The sequence below is a fragment of the Aedes albopictus genome, chromosome 2, assembly GCF_035046485.1.
Source record: "Aedes albopictus strain Foshan chromosome 2, AalbF5, whole genome shotgun sequence".
In the NCBI taxonomy this organism is placed as follows: Eukaryota; Metazoa; Arthropoda; class Insecta; order Diptera; family Culicidae; genus Aedes; species Aedes albopictus.
This window is the reverse complement of record NC_085137.1, coordinates 459,238,574-459,264,028: the sequence shown is the minus strand read 5'-3', so window position 1 is coordinate 459,264,028 and position 25,455 is coordinate 459,238,574. Positions and strand designations below refer to the sequence as shown.

General features: G+C 40.4%; 1 protein-coding gene across 1 annotated transcript; it reads right to left on the bottom strand.

Moving 5' to 3' along the window:
• Positions 1–1,537: 1,537 nt before the first annotated feature.
• LOC109418946 (rab GTPase-activating protein 1-like) lies at positions 1,538–24,870 on the bottom strand. The gene is made up of 10 exons (XM_019693166.3): positions 24,711–24,870; positions 11,424–12,117; positions 9,856–10,306; positions 9,598–9,797; positions 9,149–9,528; positions 4,523–5,485; positions 3,752–4,459; positions 3,450–3,695; positions 3,217–3,381; positions 1,538–2,781 (listed from the first exon to the last, which is right to left on the bottom strand). The coding sequence occupies exons 2-10, from the start codon at positions 11,968–11,970 to the stop codon at positions 2,545–2,547; spliced, it is 3,897 nt and encodes a 1,298-aa protein (XP_019548711.2). The 5' UTR covers positions 11,971–12,117; positions 24,711–24,870; the 3' UTR covers positions 1,538–2,544.
• Between the last annotated feature and the right edge of the window lie 585 nt (positions 24,871–25,455).

The window sequence follows — 25,455 nt, the reverse complement described above, 5'->3', positions numbered from 1 at the left end:
TTCCTTTTCGCACTATTTCCATGCATTCCTTATGGGGTTAGCCATAATTGGTACACTATGGCGAAAAAGGGTGCAAGGAAGCCGAAATTTTAAGGAAAATGATTTATTTCTACCATCATTTGAGCAAAATGTGGAGTTTATATGAGTGCGATCATCTTTTGTGAACGTGATCTGTTGTTCACAATTTTTTTCTTGTTGATTGACATCGTTAAAGGGTGAAAATCAACTATGGCGAATAATTGGTACTATAGCCATAATTGGTACACTTACCCTATTCACTAGATTTTTGAATAACTCATCAAAATCACATCGAGCTATGACAGCAAAAAGTGTTCGATTTGAGATATGATTTAGATATTCTCGTCTACCCGGGTAGGCTTGACTATCAACTCCACCAAGATGAAGTACATAATAGCGGGTAGAGACAGAGGCAGGACTAGTAGTGTTAGTGCAGAGGTAGTGATTGATGGCGACATGTTTGAAGTAGTTGAAGAATCTTGGAACACTTGTGACATGTGACAATGACGTTTCCCGTGAAGTGAAAAGGCGTATTACAGCTGCGAAAAGGGCCTTTTACGGTTTGTGTAACCAGCTTGGGTCCCGTAACTTGCAAACGCAAACGAAATTCACTCTATATAAGACGCTGATTGTTCCAGTTGCCCTCTACGGTAACGAGGCGTGGACGTTGAAGGAGGTAGATCGAAAAGCTTTCGGAGTTTTTGAGCGCAAAGTGCCGCGGGCAATCCTCGGTGGGAAACAAGAAAATGGAGTGTGGCGCAGGTGCATGAATCATGAGTTCTACCAAGTGTACAAAGATGCGAATATTGTGAAACGTATAAAATACGACAGACTTCAGTGTGCTGAACACGTGGCGCGAATGTCGGAAGAAATAATAGCAAAAACAATATTCAGCAGGGAAACCATGTAGAGGTCGGCGACTTCTTGGGCGGCTGCGAACGCCCTGACTGTACGCGGTGGAAGAAGATCTGCGATCGATCAGGGAAACTGGAAGAAAATCACCCAATGGTGCTCTACTATACGCTCGGCGTAGGAGTAAAGTTACTTTGTAGCCAACAAGGTATCAAGGTGGGTATTGAAAAAAACTTGAAATTTTATGTGCACGTACACAACTTATTGTGAACATCTTTTAGATACACTTCTTTAAAATGCAAGAAATGCAAAAGAGACAGACCTGTTCCAGACTTTAGGGTCTCCAGTTAGCCTAGTGGTCAAGGCTATGGATCGCCAATGCGGGGACGGCAGGTTCGATTCCCGTTCCGGTCGAGACAATTTTCTCGACTAAGTTCCAATGGGAACGTAGAGCCATGAAGAAGAAGAACATACCTCTTCAATCCAAGCTTCATTGTTGGTTGTGAAAAATTGAGGATGGATTTCTTTAGTTCCGTAAAAGACACAAGTAAAGCAAAGATAAAATTGAAACGCAACAGTTCTGTAATGTGATATTATCTCCCTTGGATCTCGTGCTGTAACATAACACTCAGGGATTTTCTTTCGTAAATAAACCTCCAACGACGACTTGGATTCAGAATCGATTATTAATATCTTAGCAGCTGATTCTCGATAAGTCCTGCATACAACGGTGTTAGGTAGTGGTAGGTATGATGACGAACAAAGTTAATTTCGAGGATATTGTGTAAGAACTTCTGCAGATCGGGTGAACTTCCTCACAGGCGGACTAGTTTGAAGTCGGTCGATTTACGGTTTAAAATTTCGCTAAATTCGTTCTACGTAGTTTGGTAGGCTTGGTATGCATTCGCAAATGTCGCAGAAAGGACAGAAATCAGGAAATCCTCACCGGTTAATATTGTATACTATGGTTGATATAAAAAGTTGAAACAGTGCTGTCCTCAGTTTGTGTATGCTTTACCTATTGCCTTCTACTAAGCATTATTTTGTTTTGTTCCTTTTCGTATATTCTAGGAAATTAGTGACAAAAATGCAATGTTCTTTGTAATTCAAGCAGAGATATTCCACTTCTTGTTGTTCTGCAGAGATTTGCTTGAATAAATGGAGTATTGCTTTGAAAACAAAAGCACTATATAAAATACATAACTTAAACCCACGAAATACAGGGATTTTACTAACATTAACAGGGTTTACTTGATGAATACGTTCACATGCAATGAAGAATGTGTTTTACCTTTGAAAACAGAGAGATAATCGTTTGAAGGCCGATAAAAACTAGGATATTTAGGAGTAATAACACAGTACGATAAAACCAAATATTAACGATCAATCTTACGTCTAAGCATCGAGTGCTGTTTTCCGAAGTTTTCAAATTAAGCGAAAGCCGCTGGCTTAAGCACCAAACAATGCTAGGCAAACTGATCCAATATCATGACTCCCCCAAGTCTGTTCTGCTGCTACTAGGTATTGGTATATTCTGGTTGGTTTTAAGACAGTCATGGGTGGTTTTAAATTTGCCTTCTATGTGGAGATTAATAACTGTTGCGAGATTAATGCAGTGTCTGGTCCACGACGACTAGCTGCTGGCTGGACTTTTGTTTTCCAAGATTACCACCTCTACTTAAGGCTGTTACACCTTTGTGCCGAGTCCCTAAATATGAGGTGCTCTTTATTACCTGACGATCCTCTGCCATCACCGCCGGCGGCGCCCCTGCTTGCGGTATTCGCCGGACGAACGAGATCATCGCCACATGCCGCTTCGAAACCCACCTGGCCCAGGCTGTGGCGTTGGTTCAGCTTGTTCCGCAGTTGCGTCTGTGCCGGCAGGGTATGGGAATGTTCACGATGTTTTACCTACGTAGGTAATAAAAACTTTGATTAGTGGAACATACGTACAATCTGAAAATCTCGTTAGACAATCAATCAATAGTAATGAAAAAAATTCGAAAAAAAAAATCTTCGGAGTTCTGGTAGGATTTGAAACCACGACTCCTTAATTTGCTAGACAGGGCGCGTTAACCAACTACGCCACAGAACAATAACAGAATAACATCGATTTCTCTTCGTTGATGTTATCTTTGTGTTATTACAGAAAGTGAATTGAGTTTTCCAAACAAGTTATGGATCAACTCCGTTAAGGACGGCTCAATCAGCGACTCAGTGTCACGAAAATTACCAGTGTTCTTGACCGTTGACCATTATAAAACTGAAAATGTTTCTAGGTGTAAATCCTTTTCAGTCTTTATTCCCCAAAGGTTAAAAGTGGCCCACTAGACGAGCAATACTCACACTTGAATCCGTGTAAGATTGGAAGGTAGCCATCGGAGCGTTGACATCGCGCCTCGTTACCACTTTCTCCTGGATAGAGTTCAGGGTTTTGGAAAACCATGGCTGCCAACTGCTACGATTGGTCTGGAGCTCGGTCAACGTGGTGGTAAGTTGATGATGAAGATCCTGAAACAGAGAATGAGAGAACGAGATGAAAGTTATTCGGTTCTCAGGTAGCAATCCCACGAACAAACCTGATTTTTGCATTCGGCTTCCACTTGGGCCAGCTTGGTTTGAGCTAGCTCTTGCTCCAGCTCCAGTATCCTCTGCTTGGCAATCAATAGGGGGTCCAACGGGCCGAGATTGCTCTCCGGTTGATGCGTAGTTTGGTCATTGTTGTTCTCGTTGTTGGCATGCTGCAGGTTCTTGCCGTACGATTTATGCAACGGAGAAGACTTCGGTATACTGGAGGAACATTTCGAACAGCCGGATACGGTTTTCTGTGAAGCAAGTTTTTATGAGTCTATGTTATAGCTAATGAAACAATATTTCCCACCGTCAAATCCTCCAACATCTGGTGGAGCTCGTTGTTCTCGTGCTCTTGTCGCTGTATGATCTGCTTATAATCTCCAATAATACCGTTGTTCTTTTTGTCCACCTTGGCCAGGGTTTCCATCTTTTCATTCAACGTCACAATCTCCTGCTGCAGTTTGGTCCGCTCCTCCTGGAAGCGCAGCTCATACTGTTTCAGCTCCCGTTCTTTACGCTCGCTTTCCTCTTTCTTGGCCAGGTATTCGAGTTCGTATTTTTTCAGCTTCTTCACCTTGCACTCGATCGAGAGCTTCATCATCTTTTTGGCCTGATTCTCGCTTCGACATTTCTTCGGCAGTGTCACACGGACGTATTTCAGCATTCCCTCAAAATCCAGCTCCAGGAGATCTTTCTTGCACACGGAGAGCAATGTGAGGGCAACTTGAAAGAGCACCGTGACTCCATCCAGAAGAAACGCATCCAGAATGGAGAAAGCGAAATACAGCGGAAAGCGGGCCGTAAACAGCGTAAGGAACCACTGGCTGGCGAACATGTGCGACTCGACTCCCGTGTTGAGGAAGTGCTCGTACAAATCCGGCAACTGATCTTTCAACAGTCGGTCCAGCTGATACAACCGCAGGTATAACGATTCGAAACCCATTTTGTACATATCGCGAAGTCCGTAGTCGTACATCAGTGCTACCAGGACGCAGAACGCTTCCTCCTCGGGCATCTGGAAGAAAAATCCAATTTGGTTCTTAACCCATTTTACACCAGAAACGCAAAAAATACTTACATGAAGCAACAAGCTGGCCGCTATAAAGCTCAATCCCTGACAGTAGCCAACCTCCGTGTCGTACACTGCGTACGCCTTCGAAACCTTGTACAAACTGTCCTGCCCCATGCCACCGCTGTCCTTGAAGTACCTATGTGCCGGAAATGTTCTGTTGATATCTCGCTGGATCACATTCTCACAGCTCGTCTCTTTGGTAATCAGTATGCGGTACGAGTCCGCCATTTCCGTCTTGTTCTCCACGTTGGCCAGCTTTTGCCAAATTGTACCCCGCAGTATGTCCGGGATACCGCTGCGCACCAGGTACGCCAGATTCTTCGGTCGTTTGTCCAAGTTGTCTCGATTCCATTCGACCAGTATCTCGTTCCAATCTTCCAGCAGCGCGGTGGAACATTCTTTGGAGACTTCACCGGTACCGCTGAGCAGCGGCTCATCCCCGTCCGAGCTGTAATCCGGACTGGAGTCATCGAACTCCATCGATTGCACACTGGCGGACGTTTTGAACGTCGTCCAGGTCTTGAAGTTCAGGTTCAACGACAACGACGCCGGCGGAGTAGGTTCGACGATCTCATCCGAGTGATCGATCGCTTCCACCTTCCAGTTGCCTTCGCCGCTCTCCTTCAGCGTTAGATAGTAGTGCATCACCAGAAGTCGCTTGTTCGTAAACAGATTTTGCATAATTCGTAGCTCGCTTTGCGACAGGATCATCACGGACGTTTCGATTACGAACCGTACCGGCTCCTGGATACCCTTGATGACTAGATCGACCGCTACGGTTAGGGACTTCTTTTGCGTTTCGGTGTTGAGTTGTTCGAATGCCTTGTCGTTGGCTTTCCACTCCGCACGGATCTGGTACGGCAACTGGGCGTAGCTGACTGCCGTCGCGAGTGATGTGATCGAAGCCGTCATGGGATTCGGTGCCGGTGGCGGTGCTGCTACATCCGTGTTGATGTAGCCCATGGTAACCTGAGAAAAAAAAAAGAATGAATAAATAATTCAATATTGAAGGTCTGCTTTCATAGGTCAATGTTAGGACGTATGGATCGGAACGATATGCGAAGGTTTTATGCAAATCTCGCTAGTATGCGGTGCAATACTGCGCCAGTCTTTTCAACGTTCAAAGACCGGGAAGGAAATTTATATGACATATAGAAGAAACACCTCGATGATTTTTGAATGATTGCAACGGAGGCGTGCAAAAGTACGGGAATCACATAGATGATTGCGGTCAAGTGTTTCACCAACACTGAGTGATGTTGCTATTATGAAGACTTTATAAAAGCTGAAAACAGTGATACTGTTAGAAAGGACGAGCATAGCGAGAGAGCCAACTTAAAAGGATGGGAGCGGACCTGGTGTAATGGTTAGAACACTTGACTATCATGCCTGGGATCGAATCCCACTCCCGACAAAATCACATAATGTGAGTTCTTCCTTTGAAAAGGAAGTAAAGCGTGGGTCCCAAGATAAACTAGCCCAGGGCTAAAAATCTCGTTAATACAGATAAAAAAAAAACTTAAAAGGATGAGATCCAGTCGAATTTGTCCAATGTGGAAGTGTGCGGCTGACTGTTGGTAAATTTACGAGATATGTCAAAGAGCATCGGGAGTTTTCGACCCTAAGGTAATGTTAACTTTTCTCTGCGGGGAACAATAATAGCGTGTCTACTGGAGACAAAATAAAACTCCCGGAGTTCTCCAAGTGGGAAAGTGGGAAGTTTATTATTAAACAAATAGCCCAAATTTTATAAAATGTATGTTCATTTAAAAAATAGTTCAGAAATATTACCAAATGTAAAAATCTTATGGGAAAATGTGTAAGATTTGTTATTTAAGAAATAAGTACCACCAAATGGCTAAATTCTTGTAAGAAGTTTTTTTTATGCTATACTCCTTCGAAAATAAAACAAAATTCGATAAAGGAATATTTCTAAATTTTTCTTAGAGCTCTTTTAAGTCAATTGTAAAAAAAATGGTTTCGACCGAAAAATTCTTCAAAAAAATAATCCATGCAAACACTCTAAAATTTGATTTAGCTGAAAAACAAATGAAAGACTGGGATTTAACTATAGAAATCAAACATTTTGAATAAAAAAAAAATTGGTACCGTTTATTTTGGACATTACGCTGAATACTTCTAAAAAGCTCTTCTAAAATAAAGATTCGTTTAGAAATTTTATTAAAAATCTTGTCATAATTCGTTCCGAAGTTCGTTTGAGGATTTCTCTCGAAACTCTGTCCATGATTCTCCTTTGAACTCCTTTTAAGATTCCACCTATAAATTCTTTCGCAGTTTCTCACAGAACTCTTTCCAGAGAGTTTTGCCGTTTTTTGGCTTTCTTCCGTTCACCCAAGGTTTTATCCAGAGGATTTTAACGCACTTGCTCCCATAAATAGTTCTCTCCGAGAGCTGTTCTTGAGATTTATATCACCGTTTCTCCAAGAAATTCTACAGGAGTCTTTCCCAGGGTCTTTGCTGAAGTACCTCCCGGGATTTCTTCCAGAGGATTGCCCGATGCTTCCAGAGTTTCTCGCTGAATCCTTCTAAAATTTACCCAAAGCTCCTTCAGGAATTTCTCTTTAGTGGTTTTCCGACAGTTTCTTTCGGGATTCTGATGAGGTTCTTGTAGAAATTCTTTTAGAGACTTCTTCCAAATTGTTTTACGACATTTATCTTGGATTTCCCCGCGAGATTTCTTTCGTAGGTCCTTCCCGGATTTCTCTCAAGGGTGTTCAGGTTTTTTTTTTCTTGAAGTTTCTTGATAGTTCCTCATGTGATAACTGCCAGATTTCTTTCCGCAAGGTCCCACGCGGGATTTCTTCTGAAATTTCCCTGGAGACTACTCCTATAGATCTTTGCGGGGTTCTCACAAGTTTTCAGCAGAATTCCTTCCTTTGATATTTATCCGGAAAACATTCTGAAAAAGAGAGTCCTGGAAAAACTCTTGTAAGAACCCTGGAAGCATCTATTAAAGAAATGCCAAAAAGAGCATCCAGAATCTTTGGACAATTTCAGGTGTTTAAAGATTCCAGGTAGAGCTCGGAGAATAACGACTGGGAAAATCTGTAAAAACACTGCAAGAAATGCAGTAAACAACTATGAGGAAATGCCTGGAAAAAGCTCTGAAAGCAAATTCTCGGGATAAACCCTGGAAGAAATCCCAATAGAATTTCTTTGGACAAAACGCAAGATGATCTCCGGGAAAAAATCCATGAGGGGAACTCAGGGAATAATACCGACAAAATCCTCTGGAATAAATTCCGAAAAAAAAATCTATAGGATCCCTGTGAAAAATTCCAGAAGGAATCGGTCGGAATTCTGGAATCCTCATCATGGAAGCTTTTGAAGAAGCTTGCCCTCTACGGTCTGTGAAGATCACAAGGTGGAAACTCAGATCTTGCCAAGCTCAGGAAACAATGTAGAAAGAGTTGGAACAGACGACGTTCGGTTGTATCGGATACTTTTAGGTCAGCTCGAAGGGCCTACCAAAAAGCTCTCCGGTCTGCTGAACGATCCGGCTGGAAAAAATGTTTCCAGTTTGAGTGAAGTCAGTCGGTTGAACAAAATCCTTGCAATATCTAAGGATTTCTAAGTGATGAGGAAGTTTTAGAATGTTTATGCAATGATGTCTTTCCTTGTAGTTATGATTCTTTAGCTTCGGATCAGAGTATCATAACTATAGAACCGATTGGGTGGGCACTAAATAGCTTTGCTCCTTTCAAATCTTCTGGAGCAAATGGGACATATCCTATTTTGCTTCAGAAGGGATTTGATTATTTCAAACATGATTTGAAAAAACTACTTGTTTACAGTTTTCTACAGGATATATTCTCAAATCCTGGCGGGATATTACTGTGAAGTCTATTCCGAAAGTGGGTCGTGCCGTGCGTCGTATGACGAAGCAAAGAGTTTCAGACCTATCAGTTTGACTTCTTTTCTTCTGAAATGCTTAGAACGCATTGTCGGTGATCCGTGATGTTCATCTGGTCAATGTGCCTCGGTCATGTGAACCATGCTTACCAATCTGGAACCGTTATCTCTTCTCGACATTGCGTCAAGCGGCGATTAGGAAATTGAGTATTTGTGAATGCCCCTAAGGTAAAGTCTTGTCACCACTTTTGTGGAATCTCGTAGCAGATACACTATTGAGGCAACTCAATAATAGCAGTTTTCCTACTTATGGTTTTGCCGACGACTACCTAACAGTGTTAGTCGGTATGTGCACCAGCACCCTTTTCGACCTGATGCAAAACCGCTCTTACTCTTCAGGTATTTGAGGTATTTGTCGCCAATGTGACCTTTCGGTAAATCCGGAAATTTCTTTGGGTAAAACGAAAAAGAAATTTCGGGAAAAATCCAAACGGGAGAAATTCTGTTGGATTCTCATGAAAAATTCCAGGACAAATCTGCCGGAATTCAGGATCAAGGATTCTCAAGGAAGAATACCGAAAAAAAATGATCGGAGCTTTAAAAAATGCCGATAGGAATTCGGAAGAATGTCCGGGAGAAAATCAAATATGAATACCAAGAAAAATAATGTGAAAAATACGGAAATGAAAATGGCAACGGAAATAGAAAGCAGAGACGTAGCCCTACGTCAATGCTTATCAAAAAATATGCCGTACATACCATATCCAGCAGTTGCATATCGGCTTGCCGTACAATCTTCCCGGGGCTCAACAGCACGCCAAAGCACCGCTCGATGTACAACGGAGGAAACTGCTCCGAGGGAATCTGCTTGACCACAATGCACACCTCCTTGTCGGTGTTGCACCGTAGCCTAAAGCTAGACTTAGCGTCGCGCGGAACCGTCGTGTAGCCACTTTTCTCCTTCTCCTTGATCTCCAGCGAAATGCTAAACTCGTACATGGCCGACTGGATCGGATTACCGCCAATGTCCGACGTGATCGAGGACAGCATTACGTTGGCGCTACTGTCCGCCAGCGAGGTGGTCATAATGGGTGGAACGCTTGGCGGAAGAATACGCTGGAAGGCTTTCGCGAAGCAAGCTATTCGAGTGGATGAAAGAACGTTGCTTTATAATTGAACTTTTACTGAAACAACAGTTGAATACCAACCGCTAACTTGGGTGACCGCTTCCGGGATGGTGCATCTGAAGACATGGCACTGGTGCGTGGCAGTTTCTTGCGATTCCCCGTGGGACCAGGTAAAGGCAAAGCACGCCTGATTGGCCGTTTTGACCGGTCCACGAGCGAAGAATAAAATCCGATGAACCTCGTAAGTCGCCACAACGGTATTGGTTTCTCCATCGTACAACCTGCGAAAGTCGTTATTGATTAGGATTCTGAAAACGTTTCCCGTACACAATCACTTACACAACCAATCCCTCGGACCGGGTCGGAATACTGACGGACACCTTCATCCCGAGGGGTGACACGCTCGAGCTAGCATTCATTTCCGCTACCTTCTGCAAGATTTCCTTCTCCGACTTGGGTGCATTAATACGGGTGGCTCCCAAATACGTCACCCCACTAAAGATGGTACACTCCTGATCGATATCGGACAAATCCTCGTCCGTTTCCGACGCGAGGCAGCCGAGAGATTTGTCCATCTTCCTGTCCACCATTGGACTGGCATCTAGACAATCGTAGAACACCGATTGTCCGACGCGATTCTCCGGGGATTGCACATTGGGTGTGTCCCCAGCTGGTGGCCCACCACTGCCGGCTACGATTACCGCCGGAGTACTGCGCGGCTTCAGGCCACGTAAGGACAACTGCGATACCAAACCTCGATTGATGCCGCTGTTGCTATTTGTCGAAACGTCTGAAAAGAGAGCAAGCGAGGATGTTTGTTAGGACAGGTGTTACATCTACGGCGAATGTTTAAACGATATGGATTGAAACATATTACAACGCATAAGTTGGTACCGGGTTTAGTGCTGGTAGATTGTTTCACTTTTCGAGACCTGAAGAAGCAAAGTTTGGAAAACATTTTCAATGCTTAGGGGTAGTCGGGGTAATTTGGCCAATGGGGCAATTTGAGCACCTCATAAAAATCATCTAAAATCTAATATTTTTAACAAACCAACCTTACAGTTCTACTACTGGTCTCATATGGAAGCCATTGAAATGTTAGAACGAATTAGTTTAAGCCCACATTAAATTAGAAAAATAAAATTGAAAAACGTTGGCCAAATTACCCCGAAGAGGGCTGAATAAAAACACCACATAAGACTCCTGTTGTTCAAATACATTAGATAGCTTTAAAATTAGTTTATTTTCTGTATACATCAAGTTGATACACTACAATTCAATGTCTATCGGTGCATATTAGGTTTGTGTTACATTAGGCGAAAAAAATCTTTATTAAAGATAGGGTGCTCAAATTACCCCGACGGTTTAAAATCGACGCAAAAATCCAACTTTTTTCAAAAATATTTTTTGGCATATAAACACGAATTGGCTTTGATATTTTCATGTATCTTGCGTAGTATTATCAGAATCATTATGATCATATGATAAACGAGAGATTTATCGTTGTTTTCTGCATGTTAAACCGACTTTTGCTTAGGGTGGCCAAACTACCCCATTTTACCCTACAGTATCACCACAAACAATACACTAATTTGATTCTCAGCAGGTAGCGGGTCTACGTCGAGAACGTCTATAAATTACGAATGAGGAACGTCCATAAATTACATTACTCTTCAATGAGTGACGAACCATACACAAATTTCAGAGGTTTCAGTGGAACATGGGAGCATGGTTAAAAATGCCTACTTTTTGCGTAATGTAATTTTTGGACGTTACCTGACTTATAAAACTGTAAAAACTGCAGCGTTGCTAAATTATTTACACGCATTATTTAATTCTTTTTAAACGTAAATTGTTAACTAAAATCAAAAGTCTAAATACACCCTATCCCCTATTCCAAAACTTACCCTTGTTCACGTTGCCGCCACTCGCCTCACCGCCATCGCTAGCACTCAGCGTGCGTTCTTCATCCAGCTCCAGTATGACCTCATCCATGTTCTTCTCCAGATCCTTCACATTTCCGTTTCCCTCGATGTTCAGTATCGGCGAAATGGCATCCAGCTTCTGTTTCCCAGGCGCAACCACCAGCTTTACCATTCCTTCCTCTTCGTCGTCTAAGCATTCGCTCAAATTCAACAGAGATTCACCTCCAAGGTCGGAAGTGGCCTTCTCTTGTTTCTGGGACTTTCTAGATCCGCCACCTCCTGCCGAAGAGCTGGGAACTATTTTGACAATGTTCATTATCGGCGAGGGAAGCGTCATTGGACCGGAACCGTCCACCGCATCCATGGGGGATGGCGCTTCGGGGACGATTTCGTACTCGCCACTGGTGGTCACCGAATCGGAAGATTTTATGCTGAGATTATCGTCCGCTTTAGATGGGCTGATGGCTAGTTCAGCGGTTGCCATCGACGCCGGTGCATTACTGGAACCAGTTGTTGGGACATTTTCCATTGTATAGGTTCTGATCTTATTTTCAGTGAAGCAGCAGATCAACAAATCGATACTGTGTTACTTCTTACAATTCTGAAGATTATTTGAGAGACGCCCTGAAGAGTATTTTACTTCACTTTAAGGTTTCACATTTTTTATATCTGCCGTCTGAAATGTAATAAGAGACAATAAAAGTTTGAGATTTTATCATAATGACTATTAGTGTGGGTCATCGGAACCGTTTTCTCAGATCAAAGCTTTTTTGGTTCCGTTTCGGGTCCTGAGTGTCTGTGCAAAATTTGAGCACGATCGGTTGCGTCTACACTTTGCGCATTCCAATAGAAATTTGTATGGGATTTTGTATGGGAAAACATACTTTTTTGCATTTTTATCATAAGTTGAAAAAGTTTGTCTAAAACTTTTTAACCAATACTGTAAAATGATAGCCTAGGGTGTCCTGAAAAACTTTGTCGAAGACCGCAAACCGATCCGATACTTGTGAAAATAGTTATAATCATACGAACCGCATGCATGTGTTTATGTTTTAACATGTAAAGGAATAACAACAGCAACAAAATCATGCTGTTTCGCCAAGCAATGCCAACGCTATAACTTTTTTCATAAGCATCAGATCACTTCGCGGTCTTCGACAAAGTTTTTCAGGACACCCTAAGCTATGTTTTTACTTCATCGTTTACATAGTTTTAGAAAAAAATCGAGCTAGTTTTTTTTTTTATTTTTTTTTTTATTGATGCACAAGGGGGTCATAGGGCCAAGTCTCCAATGCAAGTCCGAGAACTTGCATTGTCCATAATACACCTTTGAATTTGGGAGTAGGCATAGCAACCTCTTTAGCTCTGCGGCTTTTAAGTTTTGCGTGGCCTTAAGGATTGGGAAAGGTGGGAAATCGATGTGGTGTGTTGAGCTGTAAGGGAATGTGTTGTTAGTTAAATGGTCAACGTAATTTACCTTTGGGTCGCTTGTTTGGGGTAAGCGTTTTGAACATACATACTGGTTTTGCTGGGTTGCTCTTTCCTATTTTCGTTGGATCGTGTTGTTTTTTTGTGGTAGGTAGTTGTGATTAAATTTTGGTTATGTTCTTGGAATGCTGCTTTGTCCTCATCGCCATCTCCATCGAAATACGATAAGCCTATGTCATTTGCTGTCTGCGGTTTCTAGCAAATCGTCTTCGTAGTCCAACTTCACTATCTCCTGCTACAATCGCTTCGTCGCTTTCTTAAATTCGGCTGTCATTACCAATGTCCTTCCAATTCCAACGAACATCCGTCCATATCCACCTCTTGTCTACCGCCGGATTTCCACGTGAAATAAGGTCTGTCAACTTTTTCCCGGGATTTTGTAGATTAGTGCTTTATGCATGCTTCCTTTCCTGAGACTTCGGAGAGTCTTAGACATGGCTGAGTACAAACAACGCTCATCTCCAGCGATATTTTTAACCAGCATCGCACCACCGTCGTACTGCATTACTTCCATTTTTCACTGCTATCACTCATGACACTCAGATACATGAAAATATAAAAGAAATGTTAGTAGCGCTTTTGGTGATACTTTCACGACGGCCATTCAGAATGGTTCAACGGATGCAGATGCGAAGATCATCCCTGCTGATTAGCAGCGTTCATCAATTCAGTTGAGGATGAAACTTAAAATATACGAACACGAAGAGCAACAAATAGACGAACGCGAATATTCTAAAAAAAAAAGAATGATCTTCCATCCGATCTTCAAGTGATCCTCACAAGTACCTAGCATCTTTCAGGCACTTTTGAATGTCCGTATGCAACTTGTTCTCACAAGAAATCTGCCTCGACCAAGTTGGCAGAACGCGCCCATACCCCTTTCTGAACCGAAGGGCAGGGAGTTTTAGAAAAAAATCGAGCTTGTTATAAGAGAAATGCAAAAAAGTGTGTTTTCCCATGTAAAACCTCATACAAACTTCAAACGCGATACGCAAAAAGTAGACATAATCGATCGTGCCCAAATTTTGCACACTTATTTGGGCCCTGAAATGGGATCAAAAAAGCTTTGATCTGATGGGATACCATTGAATGTTTAATTTTTCCATATAAACGATGACCCACTCTAATGACTATAGAGGATAAAAAGCTTGTACCATGTTTTTCTGTTGCAAAAATATTAGAAATATCGATTATCGAACACAGTGTGCTGTTATGCTCCATACTGATTAATATTGGAAACATTCTGCAATCATGAAAATTTGGTGAACTGAAGAAACGGAATAATTATCAAAACTATCATATGGATAAGAGTAAAATAGGGCAATTAGGCCAGCCTAGAAACATTGATTAATAATGCAAAACTAACGTTGAATCACCCGCCCATTGCATGGCCACAATGACTTTGAAATACTATTCACTAGATGCATAATATGATAATATTATATGATTGGCATAGTCAAATTGTGCTATTACGTCAAAAATATTGTTGACGAACGTGATGGTTTAGTGACTACCGCGTCTGATTAGTATTCAGTAGTGATGGAAAAAACGACGAAAGATTTCCAGCCCCTAACCTCCAAGACATTGAGGAGATTGGCCGGTTGAAAAAAAAAACAAAGCCGCTGGAGCAGATCAACTTCCAAGCGAGCTTCTAAAATACGGTCGAGAAGCACTGGTGAGAGCACTTCACTGGGTCATTACCAAGATTTGGAAGGAGGAAGTATTTCCGGAGGAACGGATGGAAGGTATCGTGTGTCCCATCCACAAAAAGGGCGACAAGCTGGATTGCGGCAATTATAGGTATACCGCGCGATCACGCTACTGAGCGCTGCCTACAAAATACTCTCTCAAATTTTATGCCGCCGACTATCACCGATTGAAAGAGAGTTTGTGGGGCAATATCAGGCTGGATTTATGGGTGAACGCGCTACAACGGACCAGATGTTCGCCCTCCGCCAGGTGTTGCAGAAATGCCGCGAATACAACGTGCCCACACATCACTTGTTCATCGATTTCAAATCGGCGTATGATACAATCGATCGAGAGCAGCTATAGCAGACTATGCACGAATACGGATTCCCGGATAAACTGATACGATTGATCAAGGCGACGATGGATCGAGTGATGTGCGTAGGTCGAGTATCAGGGACACTCTCGACTCTCCGAGTCCCTTCGAATCTCGCAGAGGGTTATGGCAAGGTGATGGGTGATCTTTCGTGCTTGCTGGGATAAGCGGGGATAAACACGAGTGGAACGATTTTCACGAACTCCGTTCAGCTGCTTGGTTTCGCTGATGATATTGATATTATTGCTCGTAAATTTGAGACGATGATGGCGGAAACGTACATCCGACTAAAGAGTGAAGCCAGGCGAATCGAATTAGTCATTAATGTGTCAAAGACAAAATACATGATGGCAAAGGGCTCCAGGGAGGAAGCCCCGCGCCCGCCACCCCGAATTTATATCAACGGTGATGAAATCGAGGCGGTTGAAGAATTCGTGTACTTGGGCTCACCGGTGACCGCCGACAACGACACCAGCAGAGAAATTCAGAGGCGCATTGTGGTAGGAAATCGTGCTTACTTTGGACTCCGCAGAACTCTACGATCGAATAAAGTTCGCCGTAATACGAAGTTAACTATCTACAAAACGCTGATTAGACCGGTCGTCCTCTATGGTCACGAAACATGGAAACTACGTGAGGAGGACGCGCCCTTGGAGTTTTTGAACGAAAGGTGTTGCGTGCCATCTACGGCGGAGTGCAGATGGAAGACGGGACTTGGAGAAGGCGAATGAACCACGAGCTGCAACAGCTACTGGGAGAGCCAACCATCGAAAATCGAGAGCCTTGGTGGACGGGTCACGTCGTCAGGATGTCGGACAGCAACCCGACTAAAATGGTTCTCAAGAGTCATCCGCAGCTAGGTGAGTCGACCAAGTGGAGGACGATCTGCGAACCCTAGGCAGAGTGCGGAACTGGAGACAAACAGCCATGGACCGAGTGGAATGGAGACGGCTACTATGTACAGCAGAGGCCACCCTGGCCTTAGCCTGATCGGTAAGGTAAGGTAAGATCCAGAATGGATCAGGAGAAGAGCTAGGGAATCGTCTTCGGAAGATTTTTCCGAGATTATTACTGAGGATTCAACAAAGATTTCTCCAGAAACAAAAAAAAACATCAGTGGTCTGTACAATGAATGTCTCTCAAGACTGAACCCGCCAATAAATTCATTATCATTATTTTTTGCTTATTTAACATGAAATAAGGTTTCATGCTAAAATTCAGAACAGAATTACGTTAACTGAATACTATACTACATTGATTTGATCATTGAAGTCAGAACCATGGATTCAACAGCTTAAAGGAACAATTTAGCTAGTTTTTCAAATTTCATAACTGGTAGAAACTTGTATAACTCAAATACCTACATCGTTTTATGATTATCGTGAAAAATTTTCCCTGACCATAAACCAAATTTCCTGACTTTCCAGGTCCAGAAATAGATTCCCTGATTTTCCAGGTTTTTTTTCAGGTAGTCGACATCCTGAAAGAACAAACCAAGGATAAAATAATAACTATTTTTGCCATCGTATCTCATTTTATTATTCTTATGTTATTTATGAATAGCACTAAATAACTCGCTAAGAACAAATCGTCTCCTTAATGCCAGAACTAGGTAACTGGTTTTGCGAAATCGCGAGCAATTTGTTTACATCTGAACGTTCACCACAATAAACAAAAGTTTGTCGATTGAAACTACAAAAACACATAATGATTCTTCTTTTAAGACTAACAAAGTGTTTGTTCTATAGCAGGATATGTTTTATCAGCCATTTTTATTCGTACTATCCAAAACGAGTTACCTAGTTCTAGCATTAAGGGGGCGAAATAATGTTATTATTGCTAAAGTTTTTTTTATCTGTAATAACGAGATTTTTAGCCCTAGGCTAGTTCATCTCGGGACTTACGCTTTACATTCCTTCCGAAGGAAGAACTCACATATTTGCGAGTTTGTCGGGAGTGGGATTCGATCCCAGGTCCTTGGCGTGATAGTCATGTGTTCTAACCATCCAACCAGGCCCGCTCCTATTGCTAAAGTTGTAATTTCTGAGTTATTATAACTGAATAAGGTATGCACACAGCAAAATCTAGCCACCGCATTTTGGATAGGAATGTCTCTATTTTCAACGAATCGTGGCAATCTCTGGCGCAAATGAAAGCTTATTGTGTAAGGAATCGAAAAATATTTATTTCGGGATATATTTTGACATTGTGTTTAAAATAGAGTCAAGGGAATAAGAAGTCCTCGAAAAGTTTTTGCACAAACGTGCTGAAAATCTGACAATGTACATTAAAGCGACCGTCCCCGCAGACCTCAGTTAGCTTTCAAGTATTCGGTTCTATACATCATTACAACCTGGAAAGATTGCAGATCAACTTAAGAGCAAGAAAAAATCGAAGTTTGGCAAGAAATACATAGTTTGGTCAACAATATGAATTTGTGGTTTGAAAAACCGAACTTTTAGAAATACATGTACAGCAAATCATCTTTTTCACTACGGGAAATGTCGGGAAAAATGGCTGGCACCCCTTATTCAAAAGCTTAGATATTGTGTATTGATTTGAATTGATTTTTGTCTCCTGTTTTTGGCGGAGAATGCTTGCGTTTGTATGCAGAAAACTATGTAGAAATTGAACTGCATTTTTCCAAAAAACGTAAAATCTCATACACTTCAAAACTCAACCCAATTGAAAAATATTGAGTGACCGTGAATTGGAACCTTCAAAAAATGTCAAGAATGACAGCTTTCATCGAAAAATAAGATTGATTTTGACACAAAGGTGGTAAAAATTTCTTGGCATTCGGTCTAAGGTACTGTGCAAAACTTTACGGAAGGGCTCAAGCTCAAAACTCGAGATGACGGATATAACAAGTCAAATCAGCAATGTCTTGATGTTGATTTAAAGTAAATTAATGCTTTTTTACGATGAATTGCTTTTGGTTTGGGAACAAGTTGAAATGAATTATTACTGCTTGATTTTCTTTGGCCAGTTTTTTCTGTGTGCATACCTTAATAGCAAAATATGCAATCATAGCAGAATGAGTTCTTCTGAGCATCCTTGAGAAAAAAATCCATATTGGGTTTATGTGTGAGCGATATAGATATTTGCAATAGAACCACAGCAATACTTTTTATAAGTACGACATATAAAACATCTATAAGTCTCACACATAAAATTTTAATGTTTTGATTTATACTTACTATTAGGCTTATTTTTAGCAGAAATAAGAAATAATTATAGAAATGAAAAGTTTCTACAAATATTATAAATTTCAAAAATGCTTATTTATTGTCATTGAATTTATTTGAAATTGAAATTAGCAACACAATACACGATCAAGTACACGTTTTACCATTAACTTTGATTTTATCTCGGATTCTATGCTGACGACAAATGGCTCTCGTCCGATTCCCCTCGTGATTCAACGGTCCGGTGCCCCAGCTCCTGTGTGCAGCTATAATCCTTCCGGTACCACACTTTCCGCATGTGATCAAGTTCCTGACAAAATGTATCTCATCCGCGTGACTGGATCTGCCTTGGAAATGGGGCAATCCTTCCGTGTGGTTGAATTCCAAGGGAGGCGTTTGGCGGCTGCGCTGCAGTTTCCGGTCCGATGCTGTTCAATAATAAACTGAAATGCGAGTACTTGGGTAAAACGCAAAGTAGAGAATACGATAAACAATGTTAACTTACCGATCGAATATTCACGGACGCACTTAACAATCTACATCCGAATTACCTGTGAAGCGTGAACAATGAGTTTGATCTGAGTTTGATTAAAAAAAACTTGAAAAAGTTCATTGAAATGTATTATCTTCAATCTTGCCTGGTAAAAACAAACTGTTTTCAACTGCCATTGAATGTTTTTTTTTCTTCCCGCTTCGTCATTGGTATTGAACATCAACGGTATCTTCAACATTTTTCAATTTTATGTGTGAGGTGTTATGGATTTTTACTATAAGATCTCACACATATTTTTAAAAACTCGTACTCTTAAATCAAGATTATTTTCGCTAATGAGGCGTATGAAGAGGGTTTTATAGGTTTTCATTAGGTTTCACACATATAAAAAAATATTGATATTTTTGCAGTGTAAGTAAAATAACATCTAAATGGCATATTTTGCAATATATGTCATTACTTTCCCGGGTAGAGGTGAATAGTGGTTTCTGCTTTTAGTAGTGTTGCGCGTACGTACACGTTGCATTACACGAACACTACCTTAGTTACTGGTTGAAAATAGTAAACAAAAATCAGCTGTTTCCAGCAAAATCAAATGGGCCTATTTTCAACCAGTAGATTTGCATTAGTGCTCGTGACGCCGCGCTGCGAAACCACTATGGCAAACCAAAAACAAAGAAATAGCTAATTTTATTGTCATAACTTATTTTGTCATCCATGAGTTCTTCATGAAGAGCTTAAAACAAAATGTCAATAGCATAATATGATATCATATCAAAATATGCCATTCGCTTGTCATTTATCAATTTTTGAAGAATAACTACTGAATTTCTTATTTTGCTACCATAACAAATTTTGCAATTGGTGAGATATTGTTGACCTCTTACGAGTTTGATGAAACATCGCAGTTTTGGTACTTATTAAGAACAACATAATGACAAAATTTGAAATTTGGTTATTCTAATGGTAACTTTAGATAGTTTTTTTGGTTGACAGACGAATAACTCAATAATATTATATTTTGCAATTCTCAACCTTATTTTTTTGTTCTTGGTTTGCCATTGTAATGTCAAAATTTGACATTTTTTAGTTATTTCATAGAATAGAACAATGTCAGTTATTATGTTCTCCCTTTTGTCACTTATTTCAAACAAATCAATGGCAAATTTTACCATTCAGTAATTCTTTTTGAATGGTAAAACTTGCAATTGTTTTGTAATTCTTTTCTGCCCGGGTTGGTTTTGATAAGTTATTTGGTATTTTTTTTTTATTTTGTCATAGAAAATAACTAGGGAAGATCAAATTTTGCCATTAGAAGCTAAATAGCAAAACTTGTTATTGGTTTGTTGGGAATAAGAGCTAAAAGAACAAAAATAATAACTGAATTTGTAACGAAAAATACAGTGACCTGCACAAAAAAAGACCCACCATATAGTGGTAACAGTTTCTCATGGAAGCTACATGCAAAAATGATAAAATATACCTTTCAATGAATGCACTACATGCATTTTACATTGTTTTAGTAATCTGTGTTAAAAAATATTTGGCTTTTGAGGAATAGTGTTTCTGATAATATTGGGGGAATTGCTGAAAAATTGTGAACGATAGAAAAAAAGATCCACTTAGCAATTAATTCTGAAACTTCAAAATTTCGCCAATTTTTCACACGTTTTGCTTCTATATGCTATTGTGATGTTTTCGACATATGAAATTTATTTTGACATGAGTTTTATAAGTTTTATTTTTCATGGTTAGTATATAGGGTGTCCCAGAATGCCCCTGTATGGGCACAACTTTGTATAGCGAAAATACAATCATTTTCTTAACAAACAACAATTTTTATATTTTTGTATAATTATTCAGAGTATTTTAATTGACACCTGTGAAGAGTTTATACATTAAAAAGGGTTTCTATATGCAGAATGATTAAAATGAAAAAACATTTTTTAAAACTTCTGCACAAACTACTTTTTTTACGGTTTTGCCAAATATCCAAATTCGAAACATTTTTTTCGATTTTTTTTCACATGATACATTCGAAAACATGTTTCCTCAGATGGTTGATTGATTTTTTTAATAAAAATATGTTTTGATTGTGCGTACGGGTAAATCAAAATTTTGAGAAAACTGAAAAATTCGCCTTTTCTATTTCTGGATAAGACACGCCCACAGACATTCGAGTTTTAAAACATGTTTTGACGAGAATAAAAACAATTCATTCTACACTTTATAAAGCTGGAGAATATATTTAACTTATAGTGAAATCAAAATGTAATTTTCTGCATGTTGTGATATGTATTCAGAAGCTTGTTTACAACTTTTAGAAAAACGGGTTTTCAAAAATATCGATTTTGGTGTTTAAATTTATTTTTCAGGTTCAAACATATCTGTTTTCAATTCGAACTAAGGGTTGTATAATAGATACGCATGTAGAAATACACGGATATATTTTTTGAAAATTTTATCGAGCTTAATTTCATGCGTAGAAAACAATTTGTTAAGCGATGTTATTGAAAAATATAGAAATTTGTGCAGAAACTTTAAAAGGTCTTTCAGAAAATGTTCTACCGCATTCAAACGAAGTGTGAAAAGCAAATTTTAATGATTGGCTTTTGATGTTGATATATTAAGGCAGGATATGTGTGAAAATAAAGTTTGTTTATGCATCCATTCCCAAATGGCAGAGCTGCAAAGTTGTGCCCATACTTTCTGGGACACCCTATAATGGGTAAAATTTTCCTATACTACAGAAACTATCTATTAGCAAGAATGAATGATATTAATCTACAATATAACAATAATTCAGCTTGCAGACATGCAGGGATGTACTTTTTTTTGACAACTTTTATGAGTTTTGGTTGAGCAATGCAAAGAAATGCACATGTTGTGAAGATTAATAAGGATTATTTGATAACTCAAAACACTTTCACGTTTGTGTATCGCAATGATCACCTCCATCTGCTTGTGCTAAAGCTTGCTGGAGGTATATTCTATCATATACATATTGATAGTTACAAATTTTTAATGTATTACAAATGGTACACATGATGCTCACTTATAATGTTAACTTTCAGCATAAAATCACACTAGAATCTACAAGAATGGGCACAGACTGGAGTGTGCCAATTATAGAGGGATTCCTCTTTTAAATTCGGCGTATAAGATGCTGTCGCGTGTCCTACAAACTGCGACCTCTTGAGGAGTCCTTCGTCGGCGAATACCAGGCTGGTTTTCGTGACGGCCGATCAACGACGGATCAAATGTTTATCCTGCGGAGCGGATAATCCTAGATAAATTTCGGGAATATATCAGGCAGACTCACCATCTGTTCATTGATTTTAAAGCAGCGTACGATTCAGTGAAAAGAAATGAACTTTGGCAGATAAAGTCAGAACATGGTTTTCCGGCGAAACTAATTAGGCTGATACGCGCAACGCAAGATGGATCAAATCAAGTATTCGAATCGCGGACGAAGTGTCTACGTCGTTTGGGACCTTGGATGGATTGAAGCAGGAGGATTAGGCCGTCCCTTATTTTGCAAAAAAAAAAATGATATAAGTTGATCGTGTCAAAATTTGAAGTCCGTATCTCAAGACTAAGTGGTTCCTCAAGGGACCTAAAATTGTCAAAAAAGGTATGGGACCAAAAAAACATGAATTTTTTTTCGACAAAACAAATACGCCATTCTACTAAAACCGATGATTTTAGGACCCTAGTGATTGGTCCCGTAACTTGCACACGCAAACAAAATTCGCTTTGTATAAGACGCTGATTCTTCCGGTTGCCCTCTACGGTCACGAAGCGTGGACGTTAAAGGAGTTTTTGAGCGCAAAGTGCTGCGGACAATTCTCGGTGGGAAACAAGAAAATGGAGTGTGGCGCAGACGCATGAATCACGAGTTGTACCAAGTGTACGAAGATGCGAATATTGCGAAACGTATAAAATACCACGGCAGACTTCAGATGGCTGGACACGTAGTGCGAATGTCGGAAGAAAGAATAGCGAAAACAATATTCAGCAGAGAACCCGGTAGAGATAGGCGACTTCGTGGGCGGCCGAGAACTCGCCGGCTGTACGCGATTGAAGAAGATCTACGATCCCTACGTTCGGGGAAACTGGACGAACATCGCCCAAGACCGACGAAGATGGTGCTCTGCTATACGCTCGGCGTTGGAGTAAAGTTACTTTGTAGCCAACAAGGTATCAAGGTAAGGTACTTCTAGTATTTTCCATAAAACCCTTCTGGGACTCATCCAAAATTTTGCAGCAGGTGTTCCTTCTAAAACTTTGGTTTCAAATACTTACAAGCAATTTTGCTAGATTTTGTTTGTCTCGGTATTTCCTCCAGGATTTCTTACTGCGTTTCCTCCAATAATACCTTCTAGGAATCCTCCAAGAATTTATTCTATGAATCCTCTAGGAACTACTTCTGAGTGTCCTCGAGGAGTTGCTCACAGGAATCTGCCAGTTTTTGTTAAGCAAATCCTCCTAAAGTTCTTCGTGGAGCCCTCCTGGTGTTCCTTATAGACATTTTCCGTGAGTTATTTCTGGGAATTTTCCAGAAGTTTTCTGAAAATCTTCCTGGAGCTCCTTGTGGGAATCCTTCAGAAGTTCTTTCTAGGAATGCTGCAAGAGTTCTTTCAAACAATTCTCTAAGATTTCCGTGTAGGAAACCTGCAGGGTTGATGGAATTTCTTTAGAAGATCTTGGAAAAAATCTGAGAATGACTTAAATAAAAGCACTTTTATGTCTCGCCCATGGCTAAATATTGCCACACAAATATCAGAAACCTGCAACTCTTGTTGTCAACAAAGAAATTATCATGTTTCTGTAACAATATGCGTTGCAAAAAAAAATCTAAGAGAAATCACCGTACATGTAAGAATCTTCCTAATGTGTTTCCATTGATGTAGGTACCTACTCGAGTATAATGATTACTTGCTGATGTAATGCAAACAATTACGGTGCCTCGGTGGTCGCGGTCACCGATATGCACGTTCATATTTGATGACGGTTTTATATTGATTTTATTACTTTTACGGAAAGGCACACAAACATTATAACGACACCGAGGGACTGTCTGATACGATAGTGCTCACACTCGGCGGATTGTTTGCCAAACGGCACTGCACCGATACCTACACCTGTCAGGTGAATGCTGAAAGAAAGCAAACACGAGCAAGTTCGACCAGAATACAAACATCCTTGAGGGAATGAGGTCACTGGAAATGCCTAACCAGGAAAGTAATTGAAAATCTTGTTTACAAATAGCGCACATGCAGATGGCCGCACAATCGGATTAATCTCTATCGACCTTCAATGATATAGCAAGCTGAACTAACTATGCTTCACAACACAACAACACTACATAGTACGCAACGAAGGAGAAGTTTCAAAGATGTTTGCGAGCGAACTTTATCACAATTTCCCGTGGTGAAGATTGTGATTACTCACTGTTTCTATAGAACACAAGCTTTCTTTGTTCAAAGTGAACGCAAACCAGTCCAAAATCGGAAGATTATTGCATGTGACCAAAGCACTGCACTATCATCTGCATTCTACAGAAATAGCTTTATCTTTGAATTACGTAAACGAAAATAAAAATCTGAATCTCAAATCTATCGATTGAACTAATGAAATTGAATATTCCCAGTCTGCATCTAGACGTCACAGCCAGAATCGCTACTGAGTGGAGGTCAACAGCAAAACAACATTCCAGTTTCGTACAGTATAAATACTGATAAATCCGTCTTCCCATGAGCCACATCTGCACATCCTCCTCAGTCGGAAACCAGCAAAACGAAACGGTGGGTAGCAAATAACAACACAAAACAGTATCGATCCCGTTTCGGGCTCTGCCACCCCCCACCTACAGAGCAGACCGTGCAGGCCAGGCACACATCGACCGTCCATCAGCGAGATGAAAATTTTCCTCACACACATGATGACGATTTTCACTAGCAGAATACGGCCATGAAATGGGCGTTCATCCGTAGAATTTCACAGTTCCTGCGATCGCCACACTGCACACTTACTTTTCGGAACAAATTGGCAGCCATAAGCTTAACTTTTACACACTATTTTTGCGAAAAACAAACCGATAAACGGGAGTTGTTATTTTCTTCTCCACTTCACTACACGAACGCAATCAATGTTTTGTCGTCCGTCCGTCCGTTGTTCGTGATGCGCTTGGTGTGTGTGCGTGTTATATTTTGACAGTTCGCTAGGATGTGTTTGTGACATCGTATAACAAAAACAAAGCAATGACGTCATGATTGTCTCATTACATTGCTGACCTTAAAATGTATGGACATTGTTCAGAGACATGGAACGAATCAATCGTTGGGACAAGAGATTGATTTCGGTAAACGGTGCACGGTAAATTTAAGCTGTTAGTACACAGGGTCCACTATTAAATTTTGGACAAAATTTTGTCAAATAAAAAAATACTGAAACATCTTGTTATGGATCAAACTTTAATTAGCGTACCACACCCTAAACTTTTTTCACAGCTAAAAAAAAAATTTTGCTGATTTTTGCTGATTTTATCGGGGCAGCAGTGGACGCATCTGTTGAATAATAACACAATTTATGAATTTCTGCAAGTTTGAAACTTCTTTCAAAAGAATATTATGCTAAAAAACTTACCAAAGATTCGGAAAAACTTCAACTCGACCAACCGGCTGCCATTTTGAGCAAACAATCAAAACAAGACTGGAAGTGTTGCTAGATTTAATATTGCACGAAAATGATTGTGATATGGCATCTTTTTGTGTAATT

What these genes read in the sequence shown, in the direction of transcription:
- LOC109418946 (XM_019693166.3), bottom strand. Translation starts at nt 11,970, where the DNA reads ATGGAAAATGTCCCAACAACTGGTTCCAGTAATGCACCGGCGTCGATG. An exon ending in CGGTCCGAGGGATTGGTTGT is followed by an intron (nt 9,798 to 9,855) that starts GTAAGTGATTGT and finishes CGACTTTCGCAG; the next exon opens with GTTGTACGATGGAGAAACCA. An exon ending in AAGCCGAATGCAAAAATCAG is followed by an intron (nt 3,382 to 3,449) that starts GTTTGTTCGTGG and finishes TCTCTGTTTCAG; the next exon opens with GATCTTCATCATCAACTTAC.